The sequence below is a fragment of the Alexandromys fortis genome, unplaced genomic scaffold (genome assembly GCF_014885135.2).
Source record: "Alexandromys fortis isolate MF-2015 unplaced genomic scaffold, M_Fortis_MF-2015_v1.1 scaffold_58, whole genome shotgun sequence".
Classification (NCBI taxonomy): domain Eukaryota; kingdom Metazoa; phylum Chordata; class Mammalia; order Rodentia; family Cricetidae; genus Alexandromys; species Alexandromys fortis.
Genome location: NW_026067940.1, coordinates 6,595,855 through 6,612,610, shown reverse-complemented (window position 1 = coordinate 6,612,610; position 16,756 = coordinate 6,595,855). Strand labels below are relative to the sequence as shown.

The 16,756-nt window shown below is 45.1% G+C and overlaps 1 protein-coding gene across 5 annotated transcripts in view; it reads left to right on the top strand.

Moving 5' to 3' along the window:
• The window catches only part of Lemd1 (LEM domain containing 1), a 59,289-nt gene that overhangs the window by 36,671 nt on the left and 5,862 nt on the right, over positions 1–16,756 (top strand). For 4 of the 5 annotated variants that reach the window (XR_007592807.1, XR_007592808.1, XR_007592809.1 and 1 more), the window contains one exon: positions 5,083–5,166. The exons of the other annotated variant lie outside the window; for it this stretch is intronic. Coding sequence is in view for 1 of the 4 variants with exons in the window: in XM_050147835.1 (XP_050003792.1) it covers positions 5,083–5,166 (84 nt within the window). In the remaining 3 variants the exon portion in view is untranslated. The remainder of the gene's footprint in view (positions 1–5,082; positions 5,167–16,756) is intronic. 5 annotated transcript variants of the gene reach the window in all.

The window sequence follows — 16,756 nt, the reverse complement described above, 5'->3', positions numbered from 1 at the left end:
AGTACATGCTCAATGAGGAAGACAAGCCAGCCAGGCAGAAGTTGGTAGCGCTTTCTTCAGCTAGGGACTGGACATGGCTCGTCTTTTCCAGTGTTGGGGTGAGAGCCGGGTTTGCATGTATAACTCAGGCTCCCTGCCTCCTCCTTCAAAGGGATTTTACAACTGACTGTAACAGAGCTAACAGCCTCCACTGGCAGCTTGTGTAGAGTGGGAATTGGGTATGGTGCCTGTGTGATTTATCACCCCAAATAGGATGAAGAAAGAAAGGGGGTTACTAGTCAGGGAGACCAGAACAGCAAGAGTAAGGCAGGACTGTCTTGGTCAGAAAAGAACATGTGGTCATCGGGGGTCAGTACTGCACTGGAAGGAAGGATTTGTGTGTGTACACCTCCCCTTGAGAGGGATGCTATAGCCTAAAGTCAGAACGTAGCTGGCAGGCTGGTAGAGGGTCTTTCTCTGTCTCTGTCTGCCTCTCTCTGTCTCTTGGTCTCATGTGTGTGTGTCTCCCTCTCGTGTGTGTGTGTGTGTGTGTGTATGTGTGTGTGTGTGTGTGAAAGAGAGAGAGAGAGAGAGAGAGAGAGAGAGAGAGAGAGAGAGAGAGCTATGTTGCCCACTTAGAGATTTATTTGTTTCTGCCCAGAGATATAACCTGCTCTTTGTGGCCAGAACCCCAGTGTGTCTGCTATTCAGCCTGAGTGGTTTCACCTTTTCTACACATTCCACCCCAGGCTTCTCCCATGCACCCCATGCCTAGGAATCAGCTTTTCCAGTCAGTCTTCCTTAACCCTTTGCCCAAGAGCTCTCTCTCTACATTGTGTAATATTGCAGGTAGAAAGCTCCATCTCTGCTCTGAGTTCAATTCCAGGCATATGAAGAGGGACTTCCTGATTCCTATTGGCCTCTTTAGAGGGAACCTTGGTTCTACACTGAGGTAGATGATCTGTCTCTCTCTCATTTCCTATTTCATGCCTGATGTCTTGTCCCTTAGACATCACAACTTTGAGACAAGGGGCTTAGGTCATATTGAGTGGGCGGCAGCTCAGAAGATAGAGCTTATACCCAGGAGCAGCCTATCAGCCAAATGCCACTTCTGGGCACAGGATGCTGTCTTAAATCTGCTTGAAGATGAACATGGGCGCAGATAGAGGCATAGTTTCTATTCTAAAGAAACCTTTCTGTTTTTGAGACAGGATCTCACTATACAGCCCTGGTGGGGCTGAAATTAGCCACGTGAATTAGGCTGGCCTTGAACTCATAGAGATTCACTAGCCTTTGCCTAGTGCAGGGATTAAAGGCGTATGCCACCATGCCCAACTTTTACAAAGCTTTAAATGTGTTCTAGATACAAAAAGATATATCAAAAAATATGGACGCTAGAGACAGACTTGCCAGGGTTCAATCCCAGCTCTGCCTCTCACCGGCTAAGACCCGGCCCTTGTTGTGTGTAAGTTCACCACCTGTAAGTAGGCTAATAATGATTTCTGCCTTGTAGTGAGTTGTGGAGGTGGAGTTCAAGCATATAAATCAGACTGAGGATGCAGCTTGGAGCAGAGTAGTTATGCCGTCTAATAAAAGATACTTAGCTACAAATGAGGGCTATTGTTTGTGTTAGCAGGATTGTTCTATAAAAAGCCCGCTATTTAATTAGCTGCAATACACAGTAATACAGTGAAAAAAATAAGGTAATGGAAATGAGATCCTCAGCGCTGAGCTCAGAATGTTTCAGAATATGACTTATCAGAGTGCCTGGAGAAATATTTATATAAGTAAATGCTCAGGCATAATTAAAGACTGCTTTCTGTATGCAATGGAGGCGGGCCGAACTTTTAAAGTCTAGTGTGCAGAAGCAAGTCATGGTGGCACATACCTGTGCACCTACTACTCAGGAGGCTGGAGTCAGAAGCGCTCCAAGTTCAAGACCAGCCTGAGCTATGTAGTGAGACACTGGCTGAATGAATGAATGAATGAATGAATCAGCCAAAAAAGCTTACGTGCCCCCTGGTGTTGAGAACTCCTCCTCCTTAATCTTATATCTATGTCCTTTTCCATTTCCTTGAATATTTTTTTTTTCAAGACAGGGTTTCTCGGTAGCTAAGAAGGAGCCAGTCCTGGAACTCATTCTGTAGACCAGGCTGGCCTTGAACTCACAGAGATCTGCCTACCTCTGCCTCCCAAATGCTGGAATTAAAGGCGCCTACCACCACCTGCTGGCTCTTTGAACATTTAAAATATTAAGTTACTTTGCACTAATTTTACAGCTACAGAGTGACGAGAGTTGTATAAAGAACTTTGTATTCTTTTACCAGACTCGGTAGTATACCATGTATCAGTTTTGCTGTGTAGGGGACTGTGTCTTTGAAAAACCTGTAGACAAGAACCCTCCAGCCCTTGGGCAGGCACTCTGCTGACCTCAAAGGAGCCACATTGTAACACTCCAGAGATCCACCCAGGGCCAACCCTACCTCCATTGCACCCACCCTGCCAGCTTTAGCTATTGTCTCAACAATATCCTTTTGCTTTCTGGTCTACCTTCATTCCAGGAAGACTTCTCGCATCTGGGTGTCTAATCCCTGCAATGTCCTTCATCCTGGCACAGCAATGCTTCAGTCTCTCCCTGTAATTCACACCCTGGCCAGTTTTAGAGATCAGTACTTTCATTCTGTTGGGTTAGTATGCTCTACTTTAATTACAGACTATTCCTGACACCGTGTGTGTGTGTGTGTGTGTGTGTGTGTGTGTGTGTGTGAGAGAGAGAGAGAGAGAGAGAGAGAGAGAGAGAGAGAGAGAGAATGTGTAAGACTGTGAGTGTGTGCCCATATTTCAATTCTTCAGACGGAAATGGACAATTCAGTTTGACAGCTACCTGGAGTCAGCATCAGATCCCACAGGTTGAGAGCTCAGTCTCCCAAAATGCTTTCATTGAAGGTGCCAATCCCAATTCTTGGCTCTCCCATGGACCAACTCTAAGTCTGGGTTTCTTTGACCTCTTGGTTGGGCCTGATAACGTGCGAGAAAGTCTCACAGGCCTCAGGGATAGTGTGCTGGATAGTTTTTTGTCAACTTGACACATACTAATGTCACATGAGGGCAGGGGACCTCAATTAAGAGAATGTCTCCCTAATACTGAGCTGTAGGCAAGCCTGTGGGGTATTTTCTTAATTAGTGATTGATGGGGGATGGCCCAGCCTATTGTGGGTTGTGCTGTCCTTGGGATGGTGGTCCTGGGCAAGCCAGAGGACTCAGTTGGCTTCACTCCCTTATGACTTCCTTAGAAGTGTAAGCCAAATTAACCCTTTCCTTCTCAATTTGCTTTTGGTCCTGGTGTTTCATCACAGCAATAGAAACCCTAAGACAATAGTTTACTTAATGTGTGTTTATACAAATACACACATGTCCCTGCTAAAGAGTGACCCTCTAGCATGTTCAACACACACTTCACCACTGAGCTAAATCTGAAGCCTTCTTAGTATCTTGTTTTGTTTTCCCAGGTAGGGTCTCTTTGTGTAGCCCTGGCTATCCTAGAACACACTCTATAGACCAGGCTGGCCTTGAACTCACAGAGATCCACCTGCCTCTGTCATCTTAATATCATTTTAATGCTTACTTATCCCAGATTTGACCAGAGGAAGCTTGTGAAGATGGGAGTGGTCTGCTTTTAAAGGCCTATATCATTTCTTCAGACATTAAGAAGACATTAAGACTTACCTTGCTCTTTCCTGTCCCAGAAGTCTCTTTACTTTAGGCACTGTAGGCCAGCAGGATGGTGCTGAGAAACCAAGGCTCAGGTAGCATCCCTCCCTCACCTATTCACAATGCACAGATGTATTATTCTGTATATAATGCGTGCATTTATGCATGTGTCTCTATTTATATAGGTGTGTCTGAATTAATTACTGTTGGTCTCCAACTGCAGTCAGCATTTCCATGGTCTGTTCTTTCTAGTGGGTCACTTTTCTAATCTGGATTCCATTAGCCTCTGGTTGTAGATTCCATTATCGTCGATATATTTATATTTTTTGCTCAATTTTCTATTTTTTTCCCATGTAAGTAGTCTAGTCACGGTGGTCACCTTCTCTGAATAACTCCCTTGCTGCCTTCTTTTTTTTTTTTAATATTTATTTATTTATTTATTATGTATACAACATTCTGCCTCGATGTATGCCCACACGCCAGAGGAGGGCGCCAGATCTCAGTACAGATNCACACGCCAGAGGAGGGCGCCAGATCTCAGTACAGATGGTTGTGAGCCACCATGTGGTTGCTGGGAATTGAACTCAGGACCTCTGGAAGAGCAGCCAGTGCTCTTAACCTCTGAGCCATCTCTCCAGCCCCCCTTGCTGCCTTCTTGACCTCCGCATGTGCCAGCACTTCCTGTGGTCCTCCCCTCCCCTCCCCTAGAGCCCCTCCTGTCATGACTCCAGAGCATATACCTCCCCCAGATACCCTGCTCTAATCTCTCAACCCCCAGGCACTCAGAACCTTCCTGCATCCTTGCTGTTCCCGTCTTTTGCTCATATACCTGTGTTCCTGCTCCCTCTGTCCACTTAACATACAGTGGACATGGATACCCAGGGGAGAAAAGCCTTCCAATTCCTAGAAGTGCTAATGCTTCACCAGGACTTTAATTCTTTGTGTCTTAATGTCTATTTTGCCTTATAAGATAGCTTCTAGACCTACAATTAGCACGTGCAGGGTTAAATGCTGCTATCAGAAGGCCCAACGAGACGAGGGACTGTGTGTTAAATGGCTTCAATTAAGTGTGTGGATCAAGTAGCACGTTCTAGAAGACTGGATGTTAAACATCTCTGTAATAGTTTGTTAATTAACTGGAAAACATTCTTATTCCCAATAGGAGCTGTATACTCTAGCTGGGTTCACGTGAAGTGTAAATTGCATATTCTATAACTACTTAATAAGCCTTCTTTACCTTTGACACATGCTAATGGGAGCTAACTGCCATCTTGGCAAGGAATGTGATTTCACCCCCACATCCTACCTTTAAAACACTGACCTCCCAGGCAAGGGGAATGGTGGTGTGTCGTGAGTTACCTGCTAACCTGTTGATTTCTTTCTATGTAAAAGAAACCAGTCAATGAAACGAAATGGCAGCAGGCAGACATGGGGGAGCCAAACTCTGACTGTAAAAACTGGAAGGTGCTAATTAAGGTAAACTCATCCGTGTTCATAAAACCCAATAGCAGTGTGTTCTACTTTTAGGGGTGCGTGACTTAGTGTGTCTTTCCAGTCCCTTCCTTCTAGGAATAGAGCCATCCTGGCTTTACTATCGTTTATCTTCATTTTATCCAAAGGAATTTCCTGCTGTCCTTCCTGTCAGGCACCTGTGAGGACGGTTTCATGGGCACTAGCCGCCGTCCATCGTAACTCATGAGCCCAGACGTGATTTATGGAAGATAATTATTGATCTTGGAACTTCCTCCCTGAAAAGCTTCTTGGCTTTCTTTATAGATGAGGAAAAGGAAACACTGGAAACAGAATTCCTATTTTCAATTTCTATTCAGTTCTAGTAAGTGACCAGGAGGGAAGAAAGGTGGCCTTAGTGATGAAATTGCTCCCCCTGGTGTCTGTTTTCAGGCATTGCAGGAGATGTTTGCCTGGGTAGCTAAGGCCTCTTTCCAACAGCCGATTCTTTTGATTGGTGGACCGAGGCCCTGACACACAGGTCGACAGAGCTAATATATGCAAATGAATGGATGGGATTTACACAGGTCACAGAGCTAATATATGCAAATGATGGATGGGATTTGCCTAAATGGAGAGTAAAAAAGCCGAATCTGAGCACCTTTTGATACTTGATCATAAAATACCTTATGATTTGAAAGGGGATCCTCCATCTGTGCTCCTGGTAGCCAGGTTCCGCTAAGCTGGGTGTGGTGAGCCACGCTGCAGTCTCAGCTCTTAGGGGGCAGAGCAGGCCTGGTTCACGTAGGCTGCTTGAGGACAGCCAGGTTTACATCGGGAGACCTTGTCTCAAAACAAATCAACAACACTTCTAAATCTTCAAAATGTAGCATGGCTAGATTTAATTTGATTTTATTTTTAGGTTTTTGAGACAGGATTTCTCTGTGTATCTCTGGTTGTCCTGGAAGTGAATCTGTAGATCAAGACTGGTCCCGAACTCATAAAGATTCACGTACCTCTTGTCCTTACACTTACACAACAAATGTTTAACCACTGAGCCTGTTCTCTGGCCTTATGTTGTTATTTTTAGCATGTATTTTTAACATTTTTGCTTTTAGAATCATTTTAATTAATGTCCTTCAGTAAGATTTTATAATTTTCTCAATAGCTTCTCTTTGGCTAGTACCATTGCCAGGTTAACTTCTTTTGTTGCTATTGAAAACAGCATCTTCTTATATTGATTTATTTTGTGATACTGTTGTCACGGGGGGGGGGGGGGGGGGGAGGGGAGCAGGGCCAAATTTAATCCAGACTAGGCTTGAACTCAGTGTGTAGCCAAGGGTGGCCGCCAGCTTCTGACCCACCTGCTTCTGTCTGCTGACTTGCTGGGATTGCAGGCATTTGAACCCAGAGTTTCATGCATTCGGGGCAAAAAAATCTCCTAACTGAGCTACACTGACCCACTCGTTTTGTTTTGTTTTGAGATTGGGTCTCATCAGGTTGCCCAGGCTGGCACTGGACTTGCTCTGTAGTCCAGGCAGGTTCTGAACTTTATTTTTGTACAAATTTTTATTTATTTATGTGTATTCATGGTTTTTTACTTTAATTTATGTTTTTAATTTTATTTTAAATTTCATCTACAGTTCTTCCTCCCACTCCTCCTCCCCTTTCCTCCTCTCCCCCAGCTCCCCCCCCCCCATCCACTCCTCCCAACTGGTAAGGGCTTCCATGGGAAGGCAACAAAGTCTGGCACATTAAGTTGGGACAGGACCAAGCTTGACATCCCACCATAGGGAATGGGGTCCAATAAGTCAGCTCATGCACCAGGGATAGATCCTGGTCCTACTGCCAGGGGCCTCAGATAGTCCAAGCTTCACCATGGTCCCCCACATATAGGAGGCCTAGTTCAGTCCCATGGAGGGTCCACAGCTGTCAGTCTAGCGTTCCTGAGTTTCCACAAGCTTAGCTCAGCTGTCTCTGTAGATTTTTCCCATCGTGATCTTGACCTCCTGTGTGTGCAAGGTTGTGGCTGTGTGACATGGCATGTATGTGAAGGTCAGAGGGTCCTGGAGATTGTGTCCTCAGGCTTGGCAGAAAGTAGCTCTGCTCAGCAAGCCGTCTTACCCTCTCAGTCTTTGGCCTTCCTATGCTCCTGACTCAGTCCTGACGTCAGCACAGATGAAAGGACAGCCTGGTGTCACTAGGCCTTGATGAGAATAATGGTTTTGAAAAAAAGGTTTTGAATTGTTCCGTGCTGTTGCATAGACAGGAAGTTTATTGCTCTTGTAAAACTGAGTTGTAATTTAAATTTTTTTTAAATTTTATTATTTTATGCTTGGCTACATGCTGACTAGTTTTATGTCAACTTGACACAAGCTATAATTACTTGTGTGGTGCTACTTTGTTTGTGCTATAACAAATAAAGCTTGCCAGAAGATCAGAGTGCAGAGCCAAGCCACTAGTTAGCCACAGAGGTCAGGCAATGGTGGTACACACCTTTAATCCTAGCACTTGGGAGACAGAGGCAGATAGATCTCTGTGAGTTCGAGGCCACCCTGGGCTACTGAGATAGATCCAGTCTAAAAAAGGAATGGAGCCCCGCTGTGGTGGCTCACACCTTTAATCCCAGTATGAAGGAGGTGGAGACAGGAAGGGATGTGGCTGGGCAGAGAGAGGAATATAAAGCCCGAGGAGATAGGAGCTCAGGGCATTCAGTTTGAGGATTCCTAGGGACAGGATCGCCCCTTTGGTCTAGAGTTATGTAGATGTAAGAACTAGTGACTGGCTGCTCTGCTTCTCTGATCTTCCAGGAAAGCTTTATTTGTTAAAGCACAAACAAAATATCGCCACACATCTGAGAGGGGAGAATCTCAGTTGAGAAAATGTCTCCTTAAGATCAGGCTGTAGGCAGGCCTGTAGGGCATTGTCTTAATGATCGGTAGGGGAGGGCCCAGCCCATTGTGAGTGGTGCCATCCCTGGGCTGGTGGACCTGGGATTGATAAGAAAGAAGACAAACCATGAGGAGCAAGCCAGGAAGCAGCACCCCTCCATGGCCTCTGCATCAGCTCCTTAGGTTTCTGCCTCTTTGGGTTCCTGTCCTGACTTCCCTCAGCAAGGAACTGTTATCTGTAAGTGCAGACTGGGAGAAGCCCTTTCTTTCTTAAGTTGTTTTTGATCCTAGTGTGTTATCAAAGTAATTGATAAAAAAAAGTTTATCACTTAATTAAGGTAGCCTGCATGGGTATATTTGCACCGTATGTGTTCTTGATGCAGAGGCCAGAAGAAGGCATGGGATTCCCTGGAACGGGATTTACAGGCAATTGTGAGCCTCCGTGTAGGCGCTGGGAATTGAACCCAGGTCCCCTGGAAGAGAGCCAGTGCCCTTAGCTGCCAAGCCATCTCTCTGGCCCCTGTAATTGTAATTTTTTCTCTAGATTATTTTGTAATCTAGTTCTGCACCTTGAGTTTCTGTTTCTCTTTGTTGCATTGCACTGGCTAAGACCTCTTTGGTACAGTATTGAATAGAAATGAGAGCTGTGAGTTCCTTGGTTCTTTTTTTTTGTTTTTCGAGACAGGGTTTCTCTGTGTAACAGTCTTGGCTGTCCTGGAACTCACTTTGTAGACCAGGCAGGCCTCAAACTCACTGAGATCCACCTGCCTCTGCTTCCTGAGTGCTGGGTTTAAAGGCGTGTGCCACCACCGTCCAGCCTCAAGTGTAATAAAAATTTTTAAGAGTTATTTTTATTTTTAATTATGAGCATGGGGTGAAGTGGCTGTGTATGTGGAACCCATGGAGGCCACAGACTTTGGCTCTGGAATTACTGATAGTTGGGACATGGGTGCTGGGAGTCAAACTCGGGCCCTCTGGAAGAACAGATCCTATTCATAATCACCGAGCCATCTCTCCAGCCCCAAATGTGACTCAGGGCAACACGATTTAATGAGAAGACAGGATGGTTATCGTTAATGCTGGCTCTACACGGCAACCCAGTGTTTTGTAGTTAATTAGACTAGAACACAGGGTGATTCAGTATCTCAATCACTGAAAGGGAATTGACTTCCCTTTCAGAGTCAATATGATATAACATAGACCAGAATTAGTGCAGAACAGTCCACCTGGAAAAGTCTTAAGAAAAAGGCTATTTCTCAGAAATTTCAGTAATACCTAGGAACAGAACTAATGGCTGTAAATATTGCTTCCACTGGAAAATAATGATTTGATAATTTATTAATTAATGGAAGGTCTAAAGAAATGTTTTGAGTTCAGTCAGAAAGCTTTCCCCAGCATGGTTGAGGCTATGGCTTCTATCCTTAGTGCCATAGAAGCAAACAAACAAACAAAAAAACACCTAACCAGTCCTTTATTGATTGTGTCAGGGCAAACCATTTAATGTCTTGAGTTTCTATTTCTTCATCTAAAAAATAGTGTCCATAATTATTTCCTGGGATCTTAGAAGGAGTAAGGGAATTGAGGTACACTGAATACCAAAGATAATAGTTGTTCAGAACATACTGTTCCCAGCTGCCTAATGGAGCCGCCCTGTCACGCTGTCTGTTACAATGACACTGAGCGAGGACCAGGCTGGACAGCTGGGGCTGCCTCCTGGCCCCATCCCCTCGCCATCTCTGTAGCCAGAGCGCTGCTGACATGCTCTCTGCTTCTGTCCCTTGTCTGTGGACAAGCTTAAGAGACGCCCCTTCCTCACAGGCTGGCTTCGAGATGGAGCTTATTTCTGTAGCTAGTGTTACAGAGAGAATGTGTGGCTTACTGTATCGGCCGGACGCTCTTGTATTTATCACAACAGCCATGGCCAGCCCTGGGCTCCTAGAAGTCAATTCTCTGACTTGAATTTAGTGGAATAGTGAAGAAACAAAAGAGACTTTCACATTCCTCCTTTTCTGCACCCCTTTTATGCTTGTTTCTTTAAATCTCCAGCAAGATCGGTGGCCTACACTTTTAATTGCAGCACTTCAGAAACAGAGTTCTAGGCCAGCCTGGAACTCATAGAGCAAGTCCCAGAACAACCAGGTCTATATAAAGAGACAAAAATAAGAAAATTCTCTGTCTGTAGTCTAATCTGGTCTAAACTTGAAGGGACCCTCTTGCCCCAGCCTCCTGTGTACTATCATCCCAGGGGTGTAGCACCATGCCCAGACCAGCACCAGGCTCTGATTGTTTTATAGACTCCAGCTCTGGACACATGGGAAAAGAAGCATAGATATTCTGGGTATGGTGGTGCATGCCTTTAAGTGCAGCAGTCTCTGAGTTTGAAGCCAGCCTGGTCTACACACTATGTATCTTAGATATGGGACTTCATCTCTGTGAATCAGGATCTTACTTATAGGAAGCCAGTGCTGGCCATGGCTGTCGTGATAAACACAAGATGTCAGAGATGTGCCGATACAGTAAGCCACGCATTCTCTCTGTAATACTAGCCACAGAAATAAACTCAATCTCAAAGCCAGCCTGTGAGGAAGAGGCTTCTATTAAGCTGGTCCACAGATGAGGAAATGGAAGCAGAGACATATGGGACCTCATCTCAAATTAGAAAACATTGAAAAGGAAGCAAGGAAATTCCATCTCCCTGGGGTGGCTGTCCTGGCTCAGTTATTATTATAATGAACGCCAGTGTATTTTTGTTCCATTGCAAATGGTGTTTATGGTGGAGATCAAATTATAACATTAAAGGAATTTTTTTAAAAAAGATTAAATATGAAGCTGGGTGGTGATGGCACACACCTTTAATTCCAGGACTCAGTAGGCAGAGGCAGGTGGATATCTGAGTTCCAGGACAGTCTGGTCTATGGAATGAGTTCCAGAACAGCCACGGCTACACAAAGAAACCCTGTCTTGGGGGGAAAAGATGCAATATATATCAGCTACAGATGACTCCAATTGTTGGTTTTTGCTACGTCTTTCTAGATTTATTTATTAAAGAGCCAGTGTGGACAGCTAATGTTTCTGTGTAGTTTTCTACTGTCTTCCAGTTGACGTATTGGTGACTCTTTTTCTGAGATACAGTCTTTATAAACTTTATTGGTAGTTTAGTAGTGGTTCTGATACTACACATTCAAGTGGACAGCCATAATTACTCTATATTGGGAAAAAAGTCCACCCTTTACAAACTACACAAGAACTCTATATGTGAATGACACATACACACACACACACACACACAATTTATTTAAAAATAGGATAGACCAACACTCAGGAGGCAGAAGCAGGAGGATCTCTGTGAATTCAAGGCCGTGGTAAGTTCTAGACAGCCAGGGATCCACAGAGAGATCCTATCTCAAAACAAAACTAGAATAGACAAGTACATGTTCCACACCTGTAGCCCCAGCTTGTCAGATGTGAAGGCACAGAGATGGCTTGATCCCAGGGATTCAGCCGTCCTGGCAACCTTGCAAGATGCCATCTCAAAAAAAAAAAAAAAAAAAAAAAAGAAAAAAGTATCTTCTTTGCCTTTTGTGGCACCACCCTTGGCCTTGGGCTAAGGACTTGAGCAACAAATAAAAAAAAAAAAAAAAAAAAAAAAAAAACAATGGAAGGAAAGAAATAAAGAAGCTAGAATTACTTAGGGCAGGAAGAGAAAGGAGGGAGTATTTGATTGCCTAAGAGCCGTGAAATCCTGTAATTTTATTTTGCAATAGATTTCTATCTTAAGTGCATTATTTAACATTCCTATTTCTATCTTCAAGAAGAAAGTGGTGCGCGGCAGACGTGCGGAGGCTTGCTTCACTATTGTCTACTTTTGTGTATGTTTAAATTTTTCTCTAAGTCAAAGGCTTTTAAAAATGGAATTTGCTCAATAAAAAGATCTTCTAGTACCCTTGGGAAGAGCACAAAATACCTTTTGCTGAGCATCCATGGCTGTGGTGACCTTGGAGGAGAACTGTGTCTGAGAACCTGTGTCTAGGAGGTGGCTGGGACCAACAGGCCCTGTTTGGGCATCTGAGCCCCTGGTGAGAGATTCCCCTCTAGGAAGGACAGAGAAGGCAGGACGGACAGATAGACAGTAGCCTTCCCATGACTGTGGTCAGAACTAGGGGAGTGGTTGTACCTTCTTGCTCTATTGAAGCCCTTGGATCTGCCGATGGGTTTGGACCGTCCTGTCACGAGGTTAGGTGTTCCAGTGAGCATCACGACAGCACTCAGAGACCAGAGTTTTGCTCTGGAAACTTCAAGATGCCACGGCTCCCTTTGTTGTCTCATGTGCCACACACCCAGTTCCAGCCTCTCTGGTCTTCTGGTCAGATGTCCCCTTGGCTGGCCTTGGTTTATTGTTCTGTTGAAGCAGCCAGTCTCCCTTTTCAATCAGTGATTGGTGGTTTGCCCTGTGCACCAGCCAGCACAATAGGAAGGCCTATTCTTGTTCAAGTCCCAGCATTTCAGAGGGGCAGGAGACGCAGGACACAGCACTGTGAGAGTCGGCTGACCAAGATCCAATGAGTGGAGCGCTTACACAGAGTCTTTCCATGCTTAGCTGTCTGTGGCTTGCATAGTGTCCATGACCGCCTGACCTGTCAGCAAAGCACAACAAATCAGGTAGGAGAGACAGCTCAGTGGTTAAGGGCACTTGCTTCCCTTCCAGGGGACCTGGGTTCAGTTCCAAGCAACCACATGGTGGCTGATAATTGTCTCTAGTTCCAGAGGCTCCAACACCACCTTCTGGCCTCCTTGGGCAAGGCACAAACATGGTGTGTATCCTCACACTCGGGAGTGTATGTACACACCTTAAATGAATAAGAAAATAAATCTTTTTTAAAATCCAGCAGGTAGCCGGGCGGTGGTAGCGCACACCTTTAATCCCAGCACTCGGGAGGCAGAGGCAGGAGGATCTCTGTGAGTTCGAGGCCAGCCTGGTCTAGAAGAGCTAGTTCCAGGACAGGAACCAAAAAGCTACAGAGAAACCCTGTCTCGAAAAATCCAAAAATAAATAAATAAATAAAATAAAATACAGCAGGTGTTTTCTGAGTAGATAAAGAGTTCTAGCTAAATACACTATAACCTAGGTAAGCTAGGGCCACAGAAGACTGAGCAAAGGAGGGGCATACACGCATGGAGTGATGGTGATTCCTACAGGAATTAGCTATAGAAAGCAAGAGGCCCAGAGGAGGCTGCTTCAGCGTGTGAGCTCAGGATTCCCCAGTGATAAGACTGTGTGACTCCAGCCAAGGTTCTTAACCTCTCTGTGTCTCAGTCTCCGAAAGGAACCAACAGCCTTACCAGGAAGAGGGGACGTGGTCAGCCTACTAGATCTCTGTGGGTCAGAGGTGCGTGGGCCTAGAGCTTGGCAGATGGCAGCTAACAACAGACCTGGACTTCCTTTGAGGGTTGAATGGTATGAATGGACAATTGAGGAAAGACTGGAGTTTGATCCCCAGCACCACAATGTGGGGAGGTGGGGGGGGGGGAGAAAACCAGTAGCATGAGATGGTCATAGTAAAAACAGGTGTTACCGTTTAGAGAGTCAGTCTGGGAGCACTAGGGATGACAGATAAAAGGGCCTGCAGTTGAGTGTGAGGTAACAGGTGACCAGCCGGAGGAAGGCCAGAGCGCGTCTATAGGCCACCAGCACGCACGATGTCCCACAAGACACACATGCAGGGATCTGCTGACTTCTCACAGAGTCTTAATCGTAGATGAAACCGCTTGTGAAAAGCCCCCACCTACTCCAGGAAGGAGGCTGCCCCAGACCCCTAGACAGGGAGCCGGATGCAAGCTTGCCAGGAAGAGCTGCAAGCTGCGTCTCGGTTAGCTGATGGCTGACAGACCTTGGCAAAAACAGGGACCAGCAACACCTGCAGGGGCAGAGACCAGCAATGCTGGGCAAGCCTAGCAGTTAGCAGGCCAGCCAAGGTCAATGCCTACTGAGCAGGGACTTCCGAGTGTGGCCACTCTCCTACGGTGAGCAGTGTGTGAGCCCTTGCTGGTTGGGTGAGGGAGCTGTACATGAGGGAAAGTCCCTACCCATCTCCGGGGCAGCTCTGTTGGGGGGGGCCCTCCCATAGGATGCTAATCTGACTTTCCTGGCACCCTTTCTTGAGCTCCTCTTTCTGCAGTAAATTCTTTTTTTTTAATTTTACTTTTTAATTAAAATATAATTGTCACTTTTCTCCTTCCCTTCCCTTCTTCCAGTCCCTCCCAAGTCCTCCCTCCAACCCTTCCATGTCTCCCCACCATTTCCAAATCAATAGCCTCTTTTCCCCTAATTATTATTGTTACAAATATACATATATGTATGCAAAAATAGATAAATACAACCCGCTAAGTCCATTTTTGTTGTTTGTGTGTATATGGTTTGGGGGCTCGATTTGTATTGGATAACCAGCTGGGGTGCTCACCCAGGAGCTAGGCAGTCTTCCTTTCTTGGCAGTCAGCTGTTGTCTGTAGCTCCTTGTCCAGGGGTGTGCCCCGCAGGATTTTCCCTTTTAGTGGTAGCGATCCTGTTGATGCTGCTATGCTCAGATCTTGTCTATGCAGCCATTTCTATGAGAGAGCGTTTCACAGTAGACTTCCTGGTGTTCTAGCTCTCACCAGCTCCCCATCTGCTCTTCTGAGATGGTCCTTCTGAGTTGCCGATGCAGGAACTGTGGTATAGATGTATCTGAAGAGGCTGGGCCACCCACTGTCTGTTGATCTCTGTGTTGTGTCCGGCTGTGGCTTTCTGTGATGTCTCCGTTTGCTGGAAGAGAAGCTTTGATGAAGGGAGGTAGCTACGCTTACCTACAGGTATAAGGATAAGATTTAGGATGTAGGAAGGGATCATGTTGGTCGCTAAGCTTTCTCTGTAATGAAAGATTTTATTTTTTAAAAATATTTATTTATTTGTTTGTTTGTTTATTATGTATACAATATTCTGTCTGTGTGTATGTCTGCAGAAGAGGGCACCAGACCCCATTACAGATGGTTGTGAGCCACCATGTGGATGCTGGGAATTGAACTCAGGACCTTTGGAAGAGCAGGCAATGCTCTTAACCTCTGAGCCATCTCTCCGTAATGAAAGATTTTAGAAATTCACCCTTTGTGGCCCTGAATTTCAGTCTTCGAATTTTCTAGAAGGACCTGGAGCCTGCCTCAGTGGAGGCTTTAGTGAACATCCAGAAACTTCAGTCCTTGCGTTACTCACTCCTGCCTAAGATGAAACTATCCCTTTTGCTCCCGAGGACCTCTGTGTGTTTCTGTTTCAGAACTAATAATACCTACCTCAGGTGTTACTATTAATCCTTATTGCATGTTTACCCCATGCCAAGAGGCGTTTCAGTCATCTGCACATGTTAATACTTCATTCCTGACAGCTCTGTCTCACAAATGAGAAACCAAAGGCTATAGCTTTTCATTTTATTGAACAATGTGGGCTGGAAAGATGTCTTAGAGGGTCCTGCACTTGCAACACAAGAGTGAGGCCCAAACATCAGATCTCCAGGACCCACGTAAATAGTGAACACTGGAGGGTATGGTGGCATGGACCTGAAACCTCAGCTCTTGAGAAGCAGAGACCCATGGTCCCTGGAGTAAGCCGGCTAGCTGACCAGCTGAATCAGTGAGCTGTGGGTTCATGTGAGAGACTGCGTCTCAGTATACAAGGTGGAGGGCTACTGAGGAAGGCAGCTGAAGACAGCCCCCTGCAGCATCAACCTCTGGCGCGTGTTTCCATGTGCACCTCCACACATGTGCATACATATATATACATAGAAATACAGGAATTTACACCACACAGACAAACACCCCAAATATAATGCTATAAAAGATGTATTTTTAACTTTTAAAAAGATTTACTTTTTACTTATTTTTATGTATGTGTGTGTGTGTGCATGCGCGTGTGCATGCATGCATGCATGCATGCTGGTATGAGTTTACCTGTACCTCTGTAGGTGCTAGAATCCTAACCCTCTACAGGAGCAGTACATGCTCCTAACTGCTGAGCCATCTCTCTCCAGTCCTCCCAATCTTTTGTTTTTATTTATTTTTAATTAAAAAAAGAAAAGACAGGGGCCAGAAAGATGGCTTAACATTTAATAGTGTATCCTGCTCTTGCAGAGGACCTGAGTTCAATACCCAGAACCCTATGTCTGGCAGCTCACAACCACCTATAACTCCAGCTCCAGAGGATCTACCACACTCTTCAGAACTCCCTGGGCACCTGTACACTCATGCCAGACATACAGACACATCAGCACACACATTCGAAGAGAAATAAATAAGTCTTTGAAAAGAAGAAAACACGTTTCTTTAAGTGAAACGGTTTATTTCTTCCATTGTTTTCTAGTACTTGTTCACAGACATTTCTTTCAATAACTATATATTTTATATGGAAATGACACATGCTTTTGTGGTTTTGTTTTTTTGAGACAGAATTTCTCTGTAACTTTGGATCTTGTCCTGGAACTCACTCTGTAGACCAGACTGGCCTCAGACTCACAGAGATCTGCCTGCCTCTGCCTCCCGAGTGTTGGGATTAAAGGTGTGCGCCACCACTGCCTGGCTGCTTGTTTTTTTAGTGGAAGAAAGAAAAAGAAAACAATTTCCAAGCCACAAATTAGTTTTTTTTTTTAAAAAGAAAGTGAGTTAATGCTTTAGTAACAGAACTCGTTTTCAACACGTATCTCGAG